The sequence below is a fragment of the Harpegnathos saltator genome, unplaced genomic scaffold (genome assembly GCF_003227715.2).
Source record: "Harpegnathos saltator strain DR-91 unplaced genomic scaffold, Hsal_v8.6 scaffold184, whole genome shotgun sequence".
Taxonomy (NCBI): Eukaryota; Metazoa; Arthropoda; class Insecta; order Hymenoptera; family Formicidae; genus Harpegnathos; species Harpegnathos saltator.
The window spans coordinates 976,648-1,001,052 of NW_020229966.1; the positions used below are offsets into that span (position 1 = coordinate 976,648).

General features: G+C 51.8%; 1 protein-coding gene across 2 annotated transcripts in view; it reads left to right on the plus strand.

The window, feature by feature from the left end:
* Window positions 1-24,405, plus strand: part of LOC105183169 (uncharacterized) — a 209,345-nt gene that overhangs the window by 175,918 nt on the left and 9,022 nt on the right. The window contains exons 1-3 of one of the 2 annotated variants that reach the window (XM_011141112.3): window positions 1,829-2,361; window positions 3,134-3,441; window positions 21,113-21,531. In XM_011141112.3, coding sequence (XP_011139414.1) covers window positions 3,312-3,441; window positions 21,113-21,531 — 549 coding nt within the window. In that variant the 5' untranslated portion in view covers window positions 1,829-2,361; window positions 3,134-3,311. Of the gene's footprint in view, window positions 1-1,828; window positions 2,362-3,133; window positions 3,442-21,112; window positions 21,532-24,405 lie in introns of those variants that run through there. The other variant, XM_025297717.1, reaches the window with a different exon arrangement.

Sequence of the window (24,405 nt, forward strand, 5' to 3'; positions counted from 1 at the left end):
AGCTTCCTTTTCAAGTCGCGCCGATTCCGTTTTTCGCGCGCATTGTGCTGCCGCCGTGTCCGCGCCAATATGCTCATATTTATTTATGCAGCCGCAGCATTGTAGCGACCGGCCGCGCGGTGCATCGCGTATGCATTGTGAATCAGCTCGCGCAATAGAGGCATATTGTGCGCGTTCTTGTTTCTCTGTTCAGCCATTCATTGGCCGTATAAAAAAAAGAAAAGATAACTCCACCGGCCGCGATGCCGATGAATATCGCTCGCATCGTCGCGAATTATCGCCAAATTAAGCGCAAGCCTTCCCTCCGTCCCTCCAGCCAGCCAGCCAGCCATCCCCCGGCTCGTGCGCGTTTCGCTCATCCGTTCCTAATTACTTATAAGCACGTCCGCGCTCATTAGCGCTCCGTTTGGTCGTCGGGGCGATTAAAGCTGATCTTTGACACCGCCGCAGCTTTCGTTGTTATTCCGGCCATCTATTATCGCTCGTCCACAAACGGCCGCGGCATGACAGTATCGATAACGCTGTTGCGATATCATCTATCGCTAATCGTTATCGTTATGTCGACGGTAGCACGCGCAGTCGACACGTGAGAAGAATTACGAAAAGAAATATTTACTATTTACTACGAAATAATGAATCTCGGTGAAATTTTCGTCGAAGACATTTCACCTCGGAGAAATAACAGGGAATGAGATACATGCCGTATCGTAGGAATTTTAATTATCTTTTCTCCCCCTCCCTCTCTCTCTCTCTCTCTCTCGCTTTCTCCGTCTCTTCAATTGGTTCGATCTTCGAGCTACGCCTGACCGAAGCAACGTGAACCGTTTCCGACCCGCGGCGGCAACCACCCCCGTGCGGCTCTCGCAGCTCGCGTGAACTGCGCAGTTGCGCTCGAGTGTCGTTTCGTCGTGTCATACGCGCCTTTACAGCCCGGGGAGTTGTACGCGTGCGAGCGCGCGCACGTGTGTGCGCGCGCGCGCGCGCGTGAGTCCTCTCACTCTCTCCTTCGTCGAGATCCCGCCACACGCTATGCGCTACACGCTCCGCTATGTCCGAGACACGTCGCAGAAATGCGCTTGCATCTTCCGGACGCGTAGCGAATGTCGATATTCCGCCGGCGAGCTATCGCGGGCAGCTCCTCCCCTTCGTTTAATTATTTTGAAGCGTGAAGCGATGCACCGCATGGATACGAATGCTATTCTTCGGAAGGGTATTTTAGGATGGAGGGAGGGAAACCGCGAGAATCTCGAAGACGAGAACGTATGCTATTACGCTTCTCACACGGCGTAGTCGGCGAGTGCGTTCGTAAAATCCCTAATCTCGACGGGAAAGAAAGAAAGAGAGAGAGAGAGAGAGAGTGAGAGAGAAAAGCGGAGCATTCCTCGCGCCTCGAAGTCAACTGCGAGATACGCACTTGCCTTCCAGCCCCGCAGCGCAGTTTCCGCGCGTATTAAATTATCTCTCATACGGAATTCTAGGCGCATCTCGTAGTGGCGCGGTTATCTGGCGACTGAAAACACACACACACTCTCGCGCGGTGGTGTGTCCGGTGCTCAAACGTAACCACTACTCCGAGTAGTAGGACAATGTATTGTCACGCTCCTCGGTGTCCCCCTCGCTCCTCTCCGATCCGAACGAACCGCGGAGTGGTGGGGGTCGCGACTGTCCTCCCCACTCCACTTTTATCAACCTCCTCTCCAGCGGCTGCGTGCGCACGCGTCCCCACCGCCGCGACCGATCGTCCGCACAGACGAGCGCAGGGTGGGGGAAGCCGGCAGAACGTGCGTACCGAGTGGCCAGGAAAGCATATAATCATTACCGCGCCAGACCTCGAGGAGTACAAACGTGTTTCTCGTTACTTGCGCTCAGTCGAGATCTCGTGCCGCTCTGCTTTCCCCGCACCACATCGGTGCTCTCTCTCTCTCTCTCTCTCTTTCTTCGTTTCGTGCGCGCAGCTCCGAACATACGTGTGTGATACATCGCGCCAAAGAGGACACAGTTTCGCGTGGCTATAATTCGTCACGGTGTACGTCGCTCTCGCAGCCGTCGTCGTCGTCGTCGTCGTCGTCGTCGTCGTCGTCGTCGACGTCGCGGGTGAGCGGAGGCGCGTAGTCCCGAGCCAACTCGCACGTGTTCGCGCGACGATTTATGGTGATCGCGAGACACCTGTCCGCTGTATGTTGGCCGTCCACGTGAAGCGTACGGTGCCGAGCAGCCCGGTCACGAGGCGTTGAGAAGCGCGCGAAGACAGACGGAGATCGCTCGAGGAAAACGCTTTCCCCTCGTGCTCAGGGACTTATACCTCACGGACTTTCAGCGCGCGTGCCCGGTGCGCCTCGGCGAGAAGATTTCTCGCTCAAGGTAAGAAGCGAGGAAAAGGCGCTGAAAGAGGAGAAAAGGGACACTTAGTGCGCAGCGTCGTGATCGCACTTCGAGTGCTCCGGCGACGCGGGAGCAGGATCATCGACCTCTCGCGTGCGCACCGTGCCCGAGAACAAAAGATTCGCTCTGTCGCAGCGTCGTCGTCGTCGTCGTTGTCGTCGTCATCGTCGTCGTCGTCATCGCCGTCGTCGTCGTCGCCACCACGACACGCTCCTCTCTCTCTCTCTCTCTCTCTCTCTCTCTCTCTCTCTCTCTCTCTCTCTCTCTCTCTCTCTCTCTCTCTCTCTCTCTCGCTCTCTCTCTCTCGCTCTCGCTCTCTTTCTCTCTCTCTCTCGGGTCCCTCGGGAGTGAGCGCGACGCTGCCACGAGGAGGACGATTCAGCTGAAGTTGTAGCCAAATCGCTGCTGCTGCTGCTGCGTGCGCGCACGTCGCACCACGTGCGATCCGCGACGATGTACGCTGAGAGCGTGCGCCGGTGAACTGAACGGTCACGTGCGACGAAGGAAGGACGACACACGCGTGCAGCGACTCGCGTACGCGATTCTGTGCGTCGTCGATCCCGACGTGCGTGCGTGCGTGCGTTAGCTAGCTGCTCACATTGATAGATCTGGTCGTTGCGCTTGTCCGTCACTAAAACACTCACCGAGCGCGCGGCGACTTTGTTCTCGCGGGACGAACTGGTGCGCGAAGAGAGACGTCAGATTTGAGTGTGCTCAGTGAGCTCAACCACGTTGCTTGGTTCGGTTACAGTGCGTCGAGAGCGAGCGGTGGAGCAAAGTCAAAGGTCACGAACGGAGTTCGGGACGGTCGCGTGCGATCGAGGGTAGAGGACGACGAGAGGAGCGCAGTAGAAGGAGGAGGAAGAAGAGATTCGCGAGGAGAGAAGAAGAAGAAGAAGAAGAAGAGGAGAGAGACAAGCAGCATCAGCATGGCTATACCGTTCGCGCTGCCGACCGACGGCGAGGCGGACTCGCAGCAGATGACACTGATGCTGGACCTGTACGCAGCTCTGCATCGCGTGATCCGCAGCAGGAATGCCCAGCATCCGTCACGAAATCGTGAGTCCACCATCCGTTTTTTAATCAATCTGATGTACAAGTATTTGGAAGAGTACTTGTACTATGAGACGTTGAACCGTTGAGTGACTGTTGGTCACATCACATCGGCAAGGGAAATTATCAATTGTCACGATGCGAGCGAGCGAGCGAGCGGGCGAGCGAGCGAGCAAACAAACAAGCCAGTAAGCAAGCGAGCAAGCAAGCGAGCAAGCGAGCAGGCAGGTCAGTCAGCGAGCAACTGACAGATTAATTGTAGTCGCGCGTATGAGACTGCGTTTCCTTACCGTAGCAAAATTGGCTCTTCTTCTGTTTGTTATTAATTGAAAACTATGACGATTAAAAGTTATGATAATTCTATCATCACATGGAGATTTGTTTGAAATTGTATTTAGAGGCTTGTTTTCGTGTGCCAAGAACGTAAGGCTCGACTCCCGCGTTCGCGCTGGAGAACGCGACAGGCGTTCACCGAGGCGTTTTCGACGGTGATCTCTCGCGCAGGAGTATTTGGCTGTAGCATGAAATTCAAAGGATAATTGGCAATGCGATGATCGAAGGGATAGGGAGCAGGTGTCAATCAGAAGGATACGATGTCGCGGTAAACGGGGACTCGCCCAGTTTGTACACTTGCGAATATGACTACATTGTAAAACAACAGCAACGTCGATCGTCACGAGTCGCGTGACAGAATCGAGAGAGACGTGTGTGTTCACCGAACGAGGTAGAGGGAGTGCAATTGTCAAGAGTCACAAGAGCGACATGTTTCATCTTTTTACGTTCACTTGAATATTGTAATAAACAACAATTGATAACTGTTTGTTAACGACATAAAACGATAAGCGAAACGATATGCGAACCGAGACTCGGCACTGTCTCTGTGTGTGTGTGTGTGTGTGTGTGTGCGTGTGTGTGTGTGTGTGTGTAAAACATTGCAATGACCAAATGTTCAATAAACATGTCTGAGTAATCGAAAAAGAGAAGGAAACAATTTCTTGATTCACTCACTGACGAAAACACCTGAGCGACTCACGTGTCGGCCACTAGCTTCGCTAAAGCTGACCGCGGATCGCTCAGGCTGACCCCTGACTGGATCTTTCAAACTGTCAGATCGCCCGAGACTGATTCGCGTCGCCGAGAAGAGCCACCGCGGCTCAGCTCGGCTCGCCGACGAGAACGAGGTAAACGCACGGCAGCGCGCGAGGGTCGCTCGATAATATCTCGGCTAGTAGTGCTCCGGAGTGCAACACGTGGTTGCGGCGGGGAACAATTCGGAGCAGCGCAAGAAATACGCGGGGGACTCGTGTGTGACATTTTAATTTCCGCGCCGGTGTCGCCGATTAATTCTCCGCTGATGCGCGCGCGCGCGCGAACAAGCAAAAGTTCTTCCCGGACGTTCTCGGAGCCTCGAGAATCCGCGTTTGCGTTTCTCGCGTATTTCTCGTGTTGAAAAAAGCGCAGCTCTCGTTGAAGCGCTCGGCGGAACGCAACGAAACGGCCGCTCGCCAGTCCCGTCTCGCGAATTCGCCGGAGAGACCGAAGAAGAGAATCTCGGGGCCGTTCCGTGAGTGTTGCACCACATCGCGCGAAAATCCCATCATCGATCGCGGTCGTTACTCCCGCGTGAGTCACCGTCGAAATATTTCGCTTGGTCTGTGTCAGGTAGCGACGAGAATTCGGACACGTCGATTCGCGACTTTGCGCACACCTTCACGTCAGAGGCGATTGACAAAAATCGCAAGATCGCCCCGGGCTGAAGAGAGATAGAGAGAGAGAGAGAGAGAGAGAGAGAGAGAGAGAGAGAGAGCTCCGCTTCGGCCGCGTGGGTTTTACGTCTCGGCTGAAAAAGAAAAACAAGCTGCGACTCTCGCAAAGATGCGAGACGTGTTTCGTCATTTCTCGTCCTCTCGTTTTCTCGAATCTACGAATCTACGACGGGCTCGTTCCCAAGTCAATTTCGGGTATTATACGCGCAGGAGAGTGTAATATGTCAGCGCGGATGACGAAAGCTTCACTTTTGTCGTCGTTAACGAGAAAATTCGTCCAAACGCATGGAGGGTGTTAAAAATCAAGCGATCATAATCGTTAACGACTGAACAGAATCCCTCGTGGGTATCTCATTGTTGCTACGACTCACATCTGCTCTTGGTCGCCGGACAACGGAAAAGCAATAAGACAAACCGAAGTTTCCTTTCTTGTGCGCTTGACCGAGGTTCTATGCCATGTGGCATAATCTACTCATTTCGTCCTACTGCGCAGCACAAATGTAGAAAGTTACTGTTACGGCTGCTCCGAATGATTTACGACTGAAGAATAATCTGCAGCCTCTATCGCTTGTTCTATCGAGGATAGATTCTGTAGGTAGCATTTCCGAAACGATAGGAAAGTTTACGACGTGGCCGAGCGAGGCAAACTGCATCGGAAAGTGGAAAACTCCCTGCAAAGTCAGGCACTAGAGCGTATTTTCTCTAAACAATGCAGGAAATCCAAGGACTATTATCCATCGTCCCATACAAACAGCGATTTTACGACGAAAACGAGCTTTGCAAGTTTGTGTGTGTGTGTGTGTGCGTGTGTGCGTGTGCGTGCGAAACGCACATGTGAAAACTCCGGTCTATCTTTTTGCAGAAACGCCCATCACGAAGAACTTTGAATAGTTAACGGAAACGACGTCACGCTGCGTCAAAGCGTGTTCCTTCGGTACTTTTTTCCGCCGTAAAAAATTGCTTCTCCAATAAGATTCTTTATCTGAAAACCGACGGTACACTGTCGAATCCGTTACTCTTTCACGCTTGCGTCTCCGTTCGAGCTGCGACTCGAGTTCAGTATAATATAATCTATGTAGCAAATTGAATCACTTCCGCGTTTTCTCTCCGAGGTTTCGATGATATCGGCAATCCTGACGGTGCGTTGAGCAGTTTACGAAGAGGGAAAGAAATAGCGGAGACGCGCACACACACACACACATGCACCCGCACTGCTAGGTTTTCGCATAGAGAAGCGTCGCGAAGGCGAGACGAAACGGCTCTTTCGCGCGATCACGATGGCTCATATTCGGCGCGCAGTGAAATTCAGCTTTATGAGAGTGCACGGCCGCGAGCGAGAGAGGCAGAGAGACACACAGAACGAGAGAAAGAGAGAAGGGGGAACGCGCTACGCGCGGGTAGAACAGATGTAGTGTGGGTGTAGAGCGCCGAGAAACAGAGAGAGACTCAGAGAGAGAGAGAGAGAGAGAGAGAGAGAGAGAGAGAGAAAGAGAGAGAGAGAGAGAGAGAGAGAGAGAGAGTACGGCAGACGATGTCCGGCCGTGACCCTGCGCCGCGCTGGTCGTGCCTCCTTTACAGAGAAAAGAGAAGAGGACAGAAGAGCGAGGAGGATCGTGGCCGGAGAGTGGATACGCGAGGAAACGAGCGAGAGAGGAGGAAAGAGAGAACGAGCAAGCGAGGCAGAGAGAGAGAGAGAGAGAGAGAGAGAGAGAGAGAGAGAGAGAGAGAGAGAGAGAGAGAGAGAGAGAGAGAGAGAGAGAGAGAGAGAGTACACTGGTCAGCCGCACCACACGCAGTAAAACGCGCTATAAAACGCGATGCAGCCCGGCGCGGCGGTGCCGCGCGACCAAGTCCGAATCTCGAATGTCGATCGTGCCGACGCACCTCGCAGAGAGATTGCGGCTATCAACCGCAAGTGCGTGACATCATCCATCGCTCGTTCCGTCGACCCGGTCGATCGGTCGGGGGACGTACGAGGGCCCGGACAGTTCGCCATAAACCAAGTGGAAAATCCGCGAAGAGAGCCGGCCGGCCGGCTGGCCGGCCACTCGACTCTCGACGTGGCCGGCCGCGAAGCCTCTCGAGCGATTTCCCGTCGTTTCACATAGTACGATCAAACGATTCCGACCAATGCGGGAAAATCGCTGTCGCCGGCCCGCATCGATCGCACGCTCGCTTGCTCGCTCGATTTCCCGCGACGCTAGCTGCCGCGCGCGAGAGCGAAGCTCGCAGCAGCGCGAATGCGGACTCGAATTCGAATGAATTTTATCGGCGGACGTGCGTCGAATCGCGCGCGCGCGCGCGAAGCGACACTCTCCGGCCTTCTTCGTTATCGCCTTGCGGTTTGATTATTGCAATTGAAGATTCCTTTGTAGAGAGAACCGCCCGCGATATCTGCGGTGCGTCGTGCGCTCGCGTGCGTGTGCGCGCGTAATTTCGAGTGTGGAAAAACATATCGGGAGGATAGGCAGATATATCGCGTGTGATATATGCGGTAACGCTTACCGCGCGCATTACGCTCGTAACACTCGGCGGCTATTCGAGCCGTGTCGCTAATGAACACCGCCGGTACGAAGCATAATTTATGGAGATTTAATCTCTCGACCGTGATGGATAATGTAATCCGCGCGGATAAATCCTCCGCTTCATTGTATAATACATTTTATTGCATTTCGCTTTGCCGCGCGAATAAAGCCGCGAGCGAGCGAGCGAGCGCGCGCGCACGCATCCGAGAGAACGTAATTATACGGGTGATGCGCGTGTGTGCGACGCGTGTGCAATAACACCGCGCGCGGACCTTCGATCGTAATGCCACCGTTTCAATGCGAACACACGTCGCTCTTGTTACTCGTTCCCTTTTCTTTCTTTCTTTCTTTCTTTCGTCCTTTCGTTCTTTCGTTCTTTCCGCGCGCCGGTCCGCTCCGCGCGTGATATAACTACACGCGCTGAAATTGCGCAATTGCCCACTTATCCGCCCGATATCCGTGAGCGCGTCTGAGACCTCTAAGCACTCGCGAGATCTATCGAGACGAAATTTCATTTCACGCGCGCACGCGCGGTGAGCGCGTCATTTGCCTCGTCTTGTTTTGTCGTTACATAATAGATATCATCGGATTAAATCGCGGCGCTCTAAATCGGCGAGAGAAACGCCATGGCCGTATAAATTAGAGATTAGCGTTCTAGGATTACTCCGTATCGTTAGCTCCCGCGCATATTGCACGCGATTATTATTTATAAATCGTCTTTAATTATTCGCGCGGACGGTGCTCGGTGACTAATTAGGATAAACGTTTCCCCGATCGGCCAGGATTACGCAGTCGACGCCCTGACACAGCGGAGAGGACTCTCTCCTCCCTTCACCCTTTCTCTCTCTCTCTCTCTCTCTCTTTCTCTCTCTCTCTCTCTCTCTCTCTCTCTCTCTCTCTCTTTCTCTCTCCGTCCATCCTGCACGCGCTTAAATCACACGTTACGATGCTCTCGGCCCATTATTTCACGAACGGAAATAGTGCCGGGCCGCACGCACACGCGCCCGCGAGGGTCAATAACCATAGTTTGCCGCGCTTTCGCGAGAAGAGAGAAGATGCAGAATTGCCGCGAGCACTCGCGTGGTTGCATCAAATCGGGGGTTGTTATTTATAGGAACAGCTGTGGGCAGTCCCGCAGAGTCCTCCTTCGTAACATTTGCAGAAAACTTCCCCCTCTCGTCATCGTCGCGCGGCGAGAGCGCCTCGCGAGAGTGTGGCAATCGCGATTACGCGCGCGTCCCGAATGTATTTTAAGGCCACCTCTCTTTCCTTTTCTTTCTCTCTCTCTCTCTCTCTCTCTCTCTCTCTCTCTTGCCCTCATCGCTTCTGTTCTTTTTCTTTTTTTCTTCTCCTACCTACTTTTTCGCGCGACATTTTTGTGAAAGATACGATCGGCCGACTCGTTTACTCCGATGGAAAATTTACACCAAGATAATTTACACGAGGATAATTCGTTTAAAATCCAGCGTACGCATTCGCGCGAAATTAATTGACTCGGACAACACGCGTTATCTCGTTATCTCCTCTCGGCTTTTTCTTTTTCCCACGGGCCGCCGATAAGACGAATCAAACGCTCGCGATCGCTCTAATCGGACGGAGTTCGATTTCGCGGTACGAGAAAGATCGGGTGACTACGGTTGGTAACGTGATACGCACTTGACACTGAACTTCGTATTACGTTACTCTTTCTCTCTTTCTCTCTCTTCTCCCCTTTCTTTGCTATTCTCTCTTTCTATCTGCCGCTGTCTTTCTCCCTCTCTCTCTCTCTCTCTCTCTCTCTCTCTCTCTCTCTCTCTCTCTCTCGTAAATCCCCAAGTCGTAATAGCTGTTCGAGATTTCGGAGCAGACTCTGCAATCGCGTGACGAGAGAGTCTTCCTGAGCCAGGACGAAACGTCGCCGCGCTCCTCGATGCAATTTAATCAAAAGTTTTAATCGTAAACTGGTAGCGAGACTTAACGCGGGCCTAATGATGAGTCATGCTAATGCGTTCGTGCATTTTTCGTCGAATACCGACGACGAAGCGACAACCGTGCAAACTTCGCCAGTGAGGCTATCGCTCGACTTATCGGAGATACATTTCACTTAGTTAGCGAGGCGGACGGGCGCGATCGATGCGGTCGGGATGAGAAGAGCGATCGGAGAGAGTCTATAGACTTCATGAAATATTAAAAAGGAATTCGTCATTCGGGTCTCCGCGAGCCATTCATCGGCGAGACCGGCTGCTATTGACAGAATTCTTCAAAAATTCAACGCATCCCTCGGATGACGGGGAAGAGATTCCCCATCTCTCTTCTTGTTTCATTTTCTATCTCTCTCTCTCTCTCTCTAGTTTTCTCTTGCCCTTCGCTACCCTGGTCACCGACCAGGGTCATTCATTATCGTAACACGCGTGTAAACCGCTTTATCTCGTCGCGAGGTGGACATTCGACAGCGCGGCGTCGTTTCTTTCTATCCGTTTGTCCTCCGTTACGTGTCTAACGAATATTTTATTTCTCTTCCTTTTCTCTGTCCTTCTCTCTTTCTCCGATTCATGTTTCTCTCCTCGAGACGTCTCGTTAACTCCTCGTTTCCCTGCGCGCGCGCAAATGACATCTCCGAGGAGATAACGATAAACGTGCGTCCTGGCAATTTCCGGCCGATAGAAAGCGTTCAATTAATCGTCGACGCACACGGTCGTCGATCGTTGCGTAAGCGTCTCGATAATCGAGACAAAGGAGGAACGATCGGCGGAATACAGAAAAATGCAACGATGCGTTTCAACAAAGTATAGTCGACAACGACGACAAAAAGTCACTAGAGACCGCGTTTCTTCTGCGCTCTCTAATTATCAGCCCCGTGCACGCGCGCACCTCCGGAACGATATTTACACTCGTTGAAATCGCGTCGTTAAGTCCGATAATTACGTGGATACGAGTCGTGAACAGTTCGTGTGGCAATGTCAATAATACCAAACGTCGAAAATACGTAATGATTAACCGAGAAACTGCTCTTCGAAGACGAGTCGCCGTAACGCGAGCGCGAGCGCGCGCATCGAGACGCGACATCAAGTGATGTGTTGAAAAAAAAAAAACATACATTGAAGAGAAAGCATTTCCTCTATTTCCTCAGATCGTTGATCGCGAACGCGAGATTTCGCGGCTAACAAGGAGAGAGAGAGAGTGAGAGAGAGAGTGAGAGAGAGAGAGAGAGAGAGAGAGAGAGAGAGAGAGAGAGGTACATTTGCTCGTACTCGGGCAAATGAATATTTATCTCCGGCGGACGCGTCTTTTCCGGCTTGTTAATTAGCGTTCCGATTGAAGTAGTCAACAGGCTCTTCGTCGCTAATTTCGGCAGCCCCGTAACTATACCTGCGGCCATTAATATTCATCGAGGAGAATACCCTTCATTCACTCTCTCTCTTTCTCTCTCTCTCTCTTTCTCTCTCTTTCCTCCATTCTCTGCCTACCTGTCCCGCCCCTGCTTTATACTGGCCATGTGCTTCCTAGCTGCGCGGGTGTAAAACATTTTTACGGTCTCTTGAAGCCGTTTCTGGTAGACCGGTCAGATAGGGGCACGCGTATCCACCGGCTCATGTAATTCGGCAGATTTTATCTACGTGGGCCTCCTCTTTTTCCCTCCCGCTTTCCTCGCGCGCTGATTGCGCGCCGACTACTATTATATATATTTATCGCGGTCGGTCATCGAAATTTCATCGAGCGTGAAAGTCAAGTGCGCGCGCGCGCGCGCGCTCGTTCCTTGTGATCCTTCATGCGCACCGCCAATCGCGCTCTCCATCTCCTTCCCTTTTTCTTCTCGCCGTCTCTCCCTCCGCCTCCCCTTTCTTTCTTTCTTCACACATGCGCCCAACCCTTTCCCTTACAAATTTGTCGCTTTCGTCCGTCGCGCTATCGTCGATCGCATCGATTCGCTCGACGACGCACGCACACGCGCCGCGTATCCTCTCTCTCTCTCTCTCTCTCTCTCCCCCCCCTCTCTTTCTCTTAATTAACGTCCCGCGCGATTTTTACGCAGATAATCATCTCGGCTCGTGCGTACGCGACATGGCTCGCTGACGACGACCACGTCTATGTGCGGCTCCTTGCACGCGCACCGATGAGCTACGGCTAACTAAAGACTCGGTCCCCCCGAGGCCCCGAATGCCACACCGATTAGTGTGCTCAGCTCGCCCTCGCGCGCTCGCGCGCGAAAGCGAGATCTTCGCGCTCAGCGCCTCGCTCTTCGAGGGGTCGGAAATAAGCGGACGCGCGGCCGAGCGCCGACGAAGACGACGCGGTCTTTAAAACCGTTCCCGAACACGACCGCGAGTCCCGTCGTGAGGCGACAACTCTCGCATAATTCCGCGAGAGAAAGAGAAAGAGACACCTCGATTGCTCCCTCGTAAACGATAAAAAATGTCCACAGGGAGGTTCGCGCCGTCGCGTCGCGGGCGCGCCGAGCGGCTTGTCCGACAGGCGGACGCACGTTGCGTTCTTTTATTGCGCCGTCTCTCTACCTGCGCACACATGAGCGATGGACTCGAATCACGCTTCGCGAATTTATCAGCGACGACGACGGAGGGAAGAAGAGAACGACAACCGGCGAGAAAAAAGGAAAGAGGACGAAGAGAATCGTGACACGACGAGGCGAGGAACCGAGAGTCTCCGCATGGCGAACGGGCGATAAAAGAACGAGACAATCGCGAGGGCTCTGCGAGAGAGACAGAGAGAGAGTGAGAGAGAGAGAGAGAGGAGGGAAGAGAGCGGCGGAAAGAGGGCATTTTATTTAATTTTCGCGACTCACGAAATGCATCCCTGCGCCGCACGTGTCCCGAGAAGCGCGCCTACGGCGGCCGCTCTCGCTCGCCTCGTTGCCTCGTTCGGCGAATCCGCTCTTCGAGGAATCGATTTCCGCTCGAAACTCGCTCGATTATTACCGAGGACTCGCGGAATAATGACGGGTGGACCGAGGGCGACCGTTGCGTTGCGCCGCGCTGATAATTGTGACCGTTCGGTCGAGCGGCCGACCGGCCCAACTCGACTCGACTCGTCGGAAATTGTAGCCGACATTGCCGGGGTGGTACCGAGGTGGTACCAGAAGCTTCGGAGGTTCGCCCGAAATCCAGCCGCCACGGACGCCGCGATCCGTCGTCGGTGGCTGCGAAAACGCGGACGCGGCGACGATAACGCGAGAGAAGTGCGACGAGGTCGGAGATCGTCGTCGCCGCAGCAACCGCGCGCCGACAAATTTATGTCGTGGTCGACGCGATGCGACGCCGTGAGTAAAGAACGAATCAGCAAAAAGAGAGAGAGAGAGAGAGAGAGAGAGAGAGAGGGAGAGAGAATGAAACGGCATCAGCGATCGCTTTGCCGGACAGTTATCCGCATTGCGGAACCAACACAGCGCGCTCGACCGGGGCGCTTTGAATTGGTATCGATATTGACCTAGTTGTCTCTATGTCCGGCTATTCCAATTCATCACTCAGTTGCTCGAATTCATCACTCGGCTACCCGATTGGTTCGCGCAGGTGGAGGCAATTGCAACCAAGAGCAGAGAGAATGAGTGAAAACGAGAGGAAACGAGGAGAGAGAGAGAGAGAGAGAGAGAGAGAGAGAATGCGTTATACTCCGGAAATAACGGAATCTATCGAACGAGACTAACGCACTCGCTATCGCAGCTTACTGCACGGCGCATTAACGCTGTATCGACTTTATTATTAAATATTGCACAGCCGTCAGTCAAGATCGACAGAATCATTTTATCTCGAGCGCGATCGCGCGTTGGGCAACGCGGACGAACACACGTTGCGGCGAACGTGCGTTGTAATCCCGCGACGACGTTGACGCAACGTCATTGCCAAGCCGTTCGGTTTTCCCCCTCCTCTCTCGTCCTCCCTTTCTCCATTTTTTCGTTTTTCGACTATTTTAACGTTGCGGCCGGAGAGAGATCGTCGGCATAGGCTGAACTCGCCGATAGATAATGACGCTCCCTATTAATCAAGTGTAAAACGTACGGCATACGTACGTTTGCGAGTCCGCCGAGCCCGACCTTTTTGTTCGCCACCGCCGCGATCGATTCTCGATACATAGTTACGCGTGACCTTTCCTCGCGAGAGGAGGGAGGCGCGCGCGCTTTGGCGAATCTCTCGAAATGGCCGAACGTATATTATATTCGACTTGGCGCATCGCGCGCGCGATCTGAATGCACGCACACATACACACACACACACACACACACGTAACACACGAGACGCGAATGACCAACCGAGTGATCCGCGGCTTTTGTTCGATGCGCTCGCCGCGAGGTGAACCTCGACAAAAGTACCGTTCACGTGATAACTACGGATCGACGAATTCTATTTTCGTCGCGTCACTTGTTTTTATCTGAGGAATTTCGATATTCGAGAGGCCGTCGCTCTTGTCAGAAAGGATTGAAAAAATCTCGCGTAACAAGCGTGACTTTTAGTTCCCTGGGAACCAACCGCGCACCTCTTCGCTGCGATTCACCGTCATCGCCGCGCTGACTCGGAGGACAGGGGGAGGGGGGAGCCTTCTCGTCATCCGATTTGCGAATTCGAGCTCGTTCAAGTAACAATCGAGGAATGACTCTGCTAGAGAAAAGAGCGCTCGCTGAGATTGCACAAGGAGACCGGAATTCCTTGAGCCACGACCAAAACGTCACGGCTAGCCGGCGAGAGCGATTAGCTAAGCGCTGGAACGCGCTTACGCGCTTTCCCCAAACGGGGGAAATCACGGCCGCACGTCACGACGCGGCACTCGCATGTCTGTCGTCTCATTGTTCCGGAAAAGTAGGAAAAGCGTGGCGCGCGATAAAAGCGCGAGCGCGAGAACGAGCGAGAGCGCGGGAGCAGTCGCGGTCGAGGAGGTGCATTTACGCATTCGCGTGCGTGCGCGTACCGCGTCGCGCTGCAGCTTCGGCGGCCTTGAGAGGGGTTCTTTGTGCAGTTTAGCGTTCACACACACACACACACACACACACACCGCGAGTCGCGCGTATTCTCGCTCACACACACACGCGCGCACCCGAGATACCCACACGGACAAAACTGGCTCACGCCGTTGCATATACTGTAACAAGTTGCGTTGCACTTATGTACAAAGGACGCTCCATGTGACTCACATGCTACCGGCAGTCTCTGCTTCTTTCTTTTCTTCTTCCCCTTCCCTCTCTCTTTCTCTGATTCCTTTGCCACCGCTTCGTCGGTCTTTCGTCCTCTTTTCCCGCCGTGCTATTCTATTTATCTTTCTCTTTCTGTCATACGTTCATCCGTGTGTAATTGTATGTGTTATATATATACATATAATGTATATATATACATATATATATATATATATATATATACACGTATGCACACATGTACCGCGTTTCTTTCTGCTCCCCGTGTTCTTCTCTTTGTCGGTCAACGTCTCTATCCTTCTCGGCGGTTTGGAGGGCGCACATAGCTCGATCCAAATATACATGTGTGCACGCACACACACGGCCGAGCGCGCACACACACGAGAGACCACGAATAGTGCATGCGGGTGTTGGCCACGTGCGCGCTGCACTTTTTGCTCGGGGCAAAAGCCTTCGGTCTTTTATACGTCGCGCGAGCCGCCGCGGAACTTTACGCCCTTTTCAGCGATTCGCCCGGCGACGAGCTTTCGGTGTACGCCGCTGAACAAAGGTGATACGAAAACCCGCGCGATAGTCTGGCGCTTTTCCTGTCAAACGGCCGAACGGCGAACGGCGAACGAAACGCAGCCGTCGTCGTTTTTGATAACGAGCGACGCTGCCGAGCGGAAACACGCGAACGACGAATCGCTCCCGCGCCTTTCTGAAAATTCCACGAAATTCTGAGACGCGACTCGACCTATCCTTTCTCCCCTGCCCTCCCTCCGCCTCGCATACATCGACCGACGATCGATCGACCTCTTGCAATTTCCACGTTACAAGATGCACACCTATACGTTGCTGCCGCCAGATTTACAACTTCTGACGCTCGACCGTGCGAGTCGATCAGAAGATCTGCGCGGCGAATCCGAGGAACGAACAGTTAATCTCTCACTCTCTCTCTCTCTCCCTCTCTCGTTCTTTCTCTCTTTCTTTCGCCCGACGAAGACTGCGCGAGCGTTAAGATGTAAATCCCTCGGCGCATCAGTTCGGAATAATAAATATCGCGAGAAAGAGAAAGAGAGGAAGGGAGGGAGGGAGAGCCCGATTATTATAAATCTCTCTCCAAAGGTTTCAGCGCGCGGGCGTTCTCACGCCGTCGCCGTCGCCGGCGAGTGACATTTCGCTGGAAAAGCAAGTAGAAAGCAACGGGGCGTCGCGCGCTTCTGAGCGCGCCGTTCGCGTATGTTTTGCAAGCGGTGAAAAGCGCGCGCTCTCCCTCACTCGCTCGCGTCTCCCGAAGTTAACGCGCGACTATCGCGACAGCAGCGGCGTGCTTAATAATCGAACGCAGCCCGGCGACGATGTGTGGTCGCCGCGATGCACATGCACACGAGAGCGCGTTGCACAAGTGAAAGAGAGCTCCGAGAGCCACTACGGACGTTTACTCGAAATGTCAAGGATGCAACCACGTGCGTGCGTGCGAGCGAGCGAGCGAGAGACAGAGGGAAGGAGAGAGAGAGAGAGACAGAGAGAGAGAGAGAGAGAGAGAGAGAGGGAGGGAGGTAGGGGGAAGGAGGGACGGAGAGAGAAATACACGATGGAGGGAGATCGAAGAAGCGGATGAAGAAAGAAAACGGCCGAGAAACAATGACGGCCGCGAGCTAGGCTGGAATTGTTATTTTGTCACGCATGGCTCTCTCCGCGGCCACGTTTACGTTTACGTGCGCATTCATCTCGCGCGGGATGAAAAGTGGCCGTGTCTAAATGTTTCTGGAACCGCACGGCACGGTAGGCGCCTTTCCGCGGGGATGCTTTCACTCGCGTGGAATCGCGCGAGATGCGCTTTCAAGGTTGCTGCCGCGACGACGATGGCGGCCAGGAGGAGCCGCCGCCGCCGCCGCCGCCACCACTGCGTTGTGGTATCGCGATCTTGCTTTGTAACGCGCGACAGGTGTCTTTATGTCCCTCCCTCTCTCTCTCTCTCTCTCGCTCTCTCTCCTACGGTTGTTATCTGCGGAGAATGATGATTCTCGTTATCTGTACAGAGACAAGAAACGCGATCAGCAACTACCGGTGTATTGTGGTCTTATCTGACATCAATTGTAGGCTCGATAGATATTTAATTATGTCTATCGTGTAAACACACTCGGGGCCTCCCCTACGTTCGAGCGGCGAAAAACGACGCAATCGTTTTCTCTCTCTCTCTCTCTCTCTCTCTCTCTCTTTCTCTTTTTCCCTTTTCGCTCTCTCGTTCTCGATGGGATTGCTGCGTCAAATGATAACGTATCTCGGCAAGCAGCGGATGAGCGACGACGCGCGGCGAGCGGAACGAAGAGCGCGTGCAGAGCGTGTCCCGGTAGCGGACATGACGACGACGACGACGACGACGACGACGACGACGACGACGACGACGACGGACGACGACGACGACGACGACGACGACGACGACGTCTTTATCGATGAGGACCGTTCTTCGAAATCGCGGTCGCAGCAGATAAAAAATAATGGCGCGTATACACGTCCAGTCGCGAGACAGGCAGTCTGCCGGGAGCGCATGATAACGCACGTTCTCCGAGCGAAGATACCGACATATATTTGTCGAGCTCGCTTATTCGTTCGCCCCGTCTGCGTGACGCCTCTTCCTTCTCTTTCCCTCTCGCTCTGTCTGTCTGTCTGTCTGTCTGTCTGTCGCTGCGATTGTCGACTGTTGCGTATTACAGCGTGACCGACGAGGCAACGCGCGCTCGCAACTCCGTGCATAACAGACGTAACGCTCGCGTCGAAGAAATTGCGGCCTACTGCGAGATGAGACAACTACTCTCCGTGTATCGCACTCTCGCGTCTCGCGACGTGACGAGGGGGGAACATTTGGCCACGTGGCTTTGAACGTCGAAGTCTCATCTGCTGCGAAGTTCACGCAAGTTTCCTCGCGGTAAAAAGCTACTTGCGATTACCCACCCCACATGTGTTGTAAATTTAAATCACGTGCGATGGCGCAATTCTGATCAAATTTTACATTACACACTACTCGAAGCAGGAGTTATATTGATTGAATCGCAGCAAATAATTCCATATCTTGATTTCAATATAATAACAAACTAAAGCGTTTATATCTGTATCTTCTAATGATTCAGAGTAAATATAAAAGAGAGAAATATACAGTATATCTTAAAGATTCTGTTGTGTAATACGGTCATTGAAAGACACGATCTCCCGATTATTTCGAGCAATGTGTGAAAAAAGTATAATTAAATCGCATTGATTTGCTCGAGATATTGCAAATACCCATCACCATAAAAATGTCTTTTCTTCTCTGACTCACCGATACACAGTAGACAGAGTCAGTCACGTTCTGCTGCGGATCTGTAACAAAGAATATAGTTTCGTTAGTTAAACCGTGAGGTTAAAAGTTAGGTTAGGTTAAGTTCGCGGGAACGCGCGCATACAAACGTTGGCCCTTTGCCATTGTAATTCAACGGCTTTTATTCCAATCGCGCTCGGTTTTCGATCGCAATGAATCAAGAAGAAGTGTTACAAACAAACGATGAACCTCACCTTCAAGCTGACTCTGCTCGGCCCGAACCGGATCCTCCGGTGCGGCATCGGCGTCCGTCGAAACTGCGTCCCGGTAACCGGCATCTATCGCGTGGCCACAAACTCCAGCGGATCTGTAACAATAAACGAGTTTCTTCATTAGTATTACAGCGACAAATACGCCCCGCATCAAGAATACAAAGACTCGAGACTACAAATTAGCTTCTTCAACTTAACCAAGTTCACTAATAAAAGTTTACCTTTGAAGACCATGAAACACTGCTATTGCTCCAGATGCTCCAGATCGTCATGCGCACACACACACACACGCACGAATATTACACGTTACACGCGCGCATATACTGTGGTCGAGCGTGAAAATTCGGAAATTATTACGCGCGGCGATCCGCCGATCCGTCCGCCGCCGCGGCGTAAACAATAATGGAAGCGGTCGTGGCAGTTGCGTACTTATGAACATGTTGTTTTCAAAATCGCGCGACCTTGTCCCGCCGGGACAAAGCGTCTTAGAGAGCCCGTAACGTTGCATAAAATTTACCTTTTAAAAAAAAAGAAGGTAAAAAGAAGCGGCAAGTACACGCGCAACACGTATTGTGTTATTTTTAGAAATTGAAAATTATTTTTTTTTCAAGTTATATACGTAACGTAAAATTTTACAAGTAAAATTTATAACTATAGTAAAACTCTACAACACTACTTTGCAAAAGAAATGATATAAACGGCAATGTTTACGCTTTAAGTACTGTGCGTCGTACCGCATCTGAGCGTGTATCTTTGGGCAATATAATTTATTATTTTCGTTATACAAGTAATAAGTTTGTACAAGTAAAACTTATATCTCTAACAATACATTCTTCTATTGAATACTATAAATAAAACTCTACAAAACTGTTCTACAAAAAAAATGATATAACAATAAAATAGCATCAACTGAAAAACTCTACTCAACATCAACTCTGCAAATGAGAGCGATTTGCAATCTGAAGATAAATGTATCGAAAACTCCCAATGATACGCAGTCCGGTACTTCAAAAACAGTGTCTTCATTATTTACTAGAACACTGAGTTTTATGCTTATTTTACTTGTTATTATAATAAATTAGTTATTATAACAATGCAATAAAAAAGATTTAATGCAAAAAATCTTGGCTTCTCTCGCTCTCGCTCTCTTTCTCTTTCTCGCACATTTCTACTCTTGTATTCTAGCAATATTCTTCTCTCTCTTACTCTCTATCGCTCGCTCACTCGCACTCACTGCTTCTTCAGCGCGCTCGTAACGTCTCTCGTGTCGGAAAAGTGAGATGCACAAATCCCCTCTCCTCTGCGGTCTAACGTTTCTTACTTTTTTACTGAATCGAAATTTTCCGTGATTTGGACTTTATTTTAAAATATCTACATTTAGAGACAACGTATACAAAAAACACAAAGACACTTTTCTTCCTATTTTTTAAGGCCGAATCGATTGGCACTGAAAAAACCTCGATCGGTTTAGCCATTGCTGAAATATAAATATCTCACCTCGTTTCAACTCGCAGTTTCGCGTAATATAGCCACGGTGTGCCTCTTAATGTAATTTCTATCTCAATTTAAAGCGATCATTGCTTAACAAAGTCGTTCTTATAGTGTTCGATGTCTGTGTTAATTCGCTCAGAATGTGACACTGTTAAATATTACTCGAACATTTCAATATTAAATTCTTCGAATAAAACACGAGTGTTTTTTTTTTTAAGAAGAAAAAGATATTTTTTACCTCCCGACACTTTCTATTTGCGCGTTCGCGTGTATTTCGGGGTCTATTGCAACGGCGTAGCGAATATAGCACGTGATTACGATACGTGAATAGGTGTCTTAACAAGAGCATGAGGGCGCGAAATACCGAGGAGATTGGCGCTTGTTTCGCGTTTCTACGTCGATTTTTCGACGAGTTACGGGCGTCCGAAGCGTTCGGGCTTTTTTCTGTGCGACATGCAACATTGTCGCCGGGTCCCAGTTTTTATCAAACGATTCGCCGCTCGTCGATATCTTCATATAAAAAAGTCGTAGCGACACAGAGCAAAGTGCATTCGAAAGCGGACTGTCCCGCTACCGACGAAAAGGTGCCCCAGTTTTTCCATCATGTCGACTAATTGCGCGATACTTATACGCTATTAAATCTGATTCTCTAAATCTTTCAATCTTATATGTTTAAATCTAAAGATCCTTTAGAATTCCACTTTGTCAATCGAAATCTCTTTCGTCAATCGAGACTTTCGGTTGGAAATAAACGAACGATGGGAACAATGAGAACGATGATAACGAATGAGAATTTCGACACTGGACGAACAAAGTATGTGAGACGAGTTGTGTCGCAAAAAATATAATTTCCTTTCCCGATTATATTAACAGTACAAAAGCGAGCTGTTCAACTTACTTTTTCGTTAAATATTTCTAAAATATGAATATATAAAGACTTATAAATCTTGAATTAACTCACTTTGAACTTTCTTTTTAATCTTTAAATCTACTTTTCAAATGTCAATTCCTCAATCCACATTTTCTCGATCCAATTGTTCGGTCAAAAATCAATCATTTCTTCCAGGCGTGTCGTAACGAATCGCAAAACTGCGACTTGTTATGTTATTGAAAAAGACTTGCGATAAGCGATAACAGCTAGATAACACATACAGAGAATATCAATATAAGAATATGTCGCGCAGCAAAAGTGAGGAGTCTTGACGGAAGGTTTACGTTCTGCTTCATAGATCGGGCACCACGGCGACCCGGCGATTACGCTTCCCGGCAGCACCTGGTGATCCTGGTGCAACCCGGCACGGAGGATCTATCGAACTTGCCGCTGCCCGACCTGGTGCAGTCGGCAGTGGACCAGCTGCCACCGCCGTCGCCCCAGGTGACCGTTTCCGTCCCCAACAGCCCGATGAGAGACGCGACCTTCCAGTTCCCTGAGAGTGGCGCACCGCTGCCGAGCCCAAGGCCACGACCACGAAGACGGCTCGCCTCGGAGAGCTCGGTCCTGGACAAGGGCCCGATAGAGGTGATCTGCAGCAACGGCAGCACCTGCTGCTGCCACCTCGGCCACCAGACTCTCAACGAGAGGCAGTGGGCGAGCGTGGGTGCTAATCTCAGGAACATCGCCGGTGACTTCCACGCGTCCAAGACTAAGGTCAGTGCGAGCTCTCATCGTTATTACACGTTCACACAAGAATCAATCACGCGACACACGTTATTAACATTCGCGAAATAAGGACGTCCTAAATAACGACTCACGGACGTACTTTTAAGCGACGCGCATTTTATCCAAGTAGTTTCTTTCTTCGATTTCTTCGCGAAGTCCCGTCGTTAATTTCACGATAGACAAGCCGACGTTATCATCGCTTTCCTACCCGCTCTTTGACGAGCCGCCACCGCCGCCGCCACCACCGCCGCCACCGCCACTGCCACTGCCACCGCCACCGCCACCGCCACCGCCGCGTTGATGGCATAATACAGGAGCGTTTATGGTGAGAGGAGTACAGGTGTAAACCGCCCGGCATAAAAATTGCAGAGCGCGCGTTCCTCGCACGCACCGGAGCCATCATGTAACTTTTCACTCCACGCGTCGCAATTTCATCTTCCCCATGAAGGCTTTTATTCGTCATAAAGCCACCCTTGCGTCACGGGGTATTATAAAACGTAACGAATACGCACGGGAGAGGAAGAGAGAGAGAGAGAGAGAAAGAGAGGAGAGAGAGAAAGGAAGAGAGAGAAAACATCCGGCGATCGTTGTTTAGTCTGAAAAATTTCGCTCCCCCGCGAGAATACCGCGTTCCTATTGCTTCATTTGCGCATTACACGCAGTCGAAGCGCGATCACGGCTTCAACCCGTCTCCAAACCGTCCAACAAAATTCGAGACAATCCAAAAGAGTCCAAGACCAGCGCCTGCTTGTCGAATTCGTTAATTTTTTTTTTTTTACTACGCTGCCTGCAATACTTTGCGCTGATTCTTTTCTCCACTAAATCTTGACTGTACACCCGTCTTTATTTCAAGTTCCGAAAATGCGCGCTACTTTTTCGAAAACGAACAGGACGCATCTCGCACCTCGAGTGCACCCAGCGAGCCTTCCACGTACCTCTCCGTCCGACCTGATAAATCTTTATCTACTCACCGCGATGGCGGCGCCGTCGACGTGCGAGAATCGATCTCAGGCACCGACGTGGGGTCTCTCTCTCTCTCTCTCTCTCTCACTCGGATCCTCCTCGCGATATCTCGGATTTAATAGCCCCCGCGAGTGATTTAACGCGCCCCGTGCCGGCTCTCTAGGTGTGTTTTCTCCTTAAGAAAGATAGAAACTACCGTCGCGGCGGGAGGGGAGGGCCCATAAACGCGAATTTAGTTATATCAGAGTGCCGGCGCGAGGTCCCGCGGGCGCAATAAATATCGGCTCGCCACCGCCGAGACGTCTAGTATTGCCCCCCGTGTCTATGTCCCCGTGTGCCACTGGCACTTCATCAAAAGCCGCCCCCCGCCTCCCGGCCCCTCTCCTACACCCGCCCTCTTGTAAGCGAAGCGGAGATCGTTCGATCAAATATGTATCGTCGGCTGTGCGGTCCTGCTCCGGGATTTTACGACGGTTCCCGCTCGTGTTTGCGGTCGGAAGAAAGGAAGTGGCGATTGCGCAGAGCGAACGCGCTCGCGGCCCGTCAAACGAGTGGGTTGAGATAAATCGGCGTGATATTTCGAATGTGGAAGCACGCGAGCCGCGTGATGTCGTCATTCTCGAGATTAACGGTGGTGGACGAAGCGGTATTATCGAATCAACTCTGCTCGATTCTCTCGTTCGTTCGCCGCTGTTTCTCAAGAGAACACGAGAGAGAGAGAGAGAGAGAGAGAGAGAGAGAGAGGGGGGGAAGGGGGAGAAGAGAGACGTCCCAACGATTGTCCCCGCGCTTCATTAGAGAGAAATCGAGCCTTTCGCGGATCCGCTCGTCCGAATATCTGCCGGCTGAGGAAAAGATTCGCCAAAAGATTCATTACCAGCGCGGTTTCCTGCCTCCCATCCACCGCGGCAAGATTCCGATTACTTCCTCGACGGTTGGCGGACGGTTGTTCGTTTGATCGAATATATATCGACGTAGGAGAGGAAATTCCCGCCAGGCTCACTCGACGACTCTCGTTTGCCGTCGCGGCTCGGAAGAGAGTGAACGGGCGGCGGGGGAGTGCGAGGGACACTAATAGGAAAAGGAGGAAGAAAAAGGAGGCGGGGGGTGGGGGACGGAAGAGTGAGGATGAACAAGGTGGAAAGGGCGTTTCTCTTTTATTCCGGCTGGCTTTTATCCGCTTTAAAGCTCCGCCGGCGTGATACCCAATCCCGGAACGTCTAATTATTGCTGGTTAAGTGCCGGTAATTGAAGGGGGCGAACAGACCCGTGAAATTGAAGAAATCTCTCTCCGCCTCGGCCGTCCGTAGGAGATCGGTTACCGATCGGAGTGCCTCGGCGGTAACCCGAGGAGCGGAACGCCTGTCGTTGTTAAATACGAATCGCCGAGGATCTCCTCGCCTCGAGAACGGCCTCGCTCGTCGCCTTCGCGCTTTTCTCCTCTTGTTTGCGCGCGCGCGCGCGCCCGCCCGGAGAAATTGAAATGTCAGATTAATACCACGGAGGAGATGCGCAACGGAACGCGCCCGATGCACGGTCGTCTCGTAAAACGCGAGAAAAGAAAAAATCCACGTCGCATCTCGCGTCGCGAGAATCGCGATCGAACTGTCGCGGCGCGTCTCGCTCGCGTCGGACTTGACGCGACACCCTCGGCGCGATGCTTCCCCGCGCACAACAGGTGCGCCATACGTCATCTCCAGCGCGCTCTATTCGCACCTACGAGCTTCGCCCGTGAATGCATCATCGACCGGGGCGGCCGGCCTCTGCCGAGTCTCTGCTTTCCCGAGCTTTCAGAACTGTAAAGAGTGCCGATCTAAGCGTCATTCCTTCCTCTCACCGACCTTTCACGGAAGCGTCACCCGCATCTGGAACCTACCGCTGAAGCTATCGCGCGGCTAC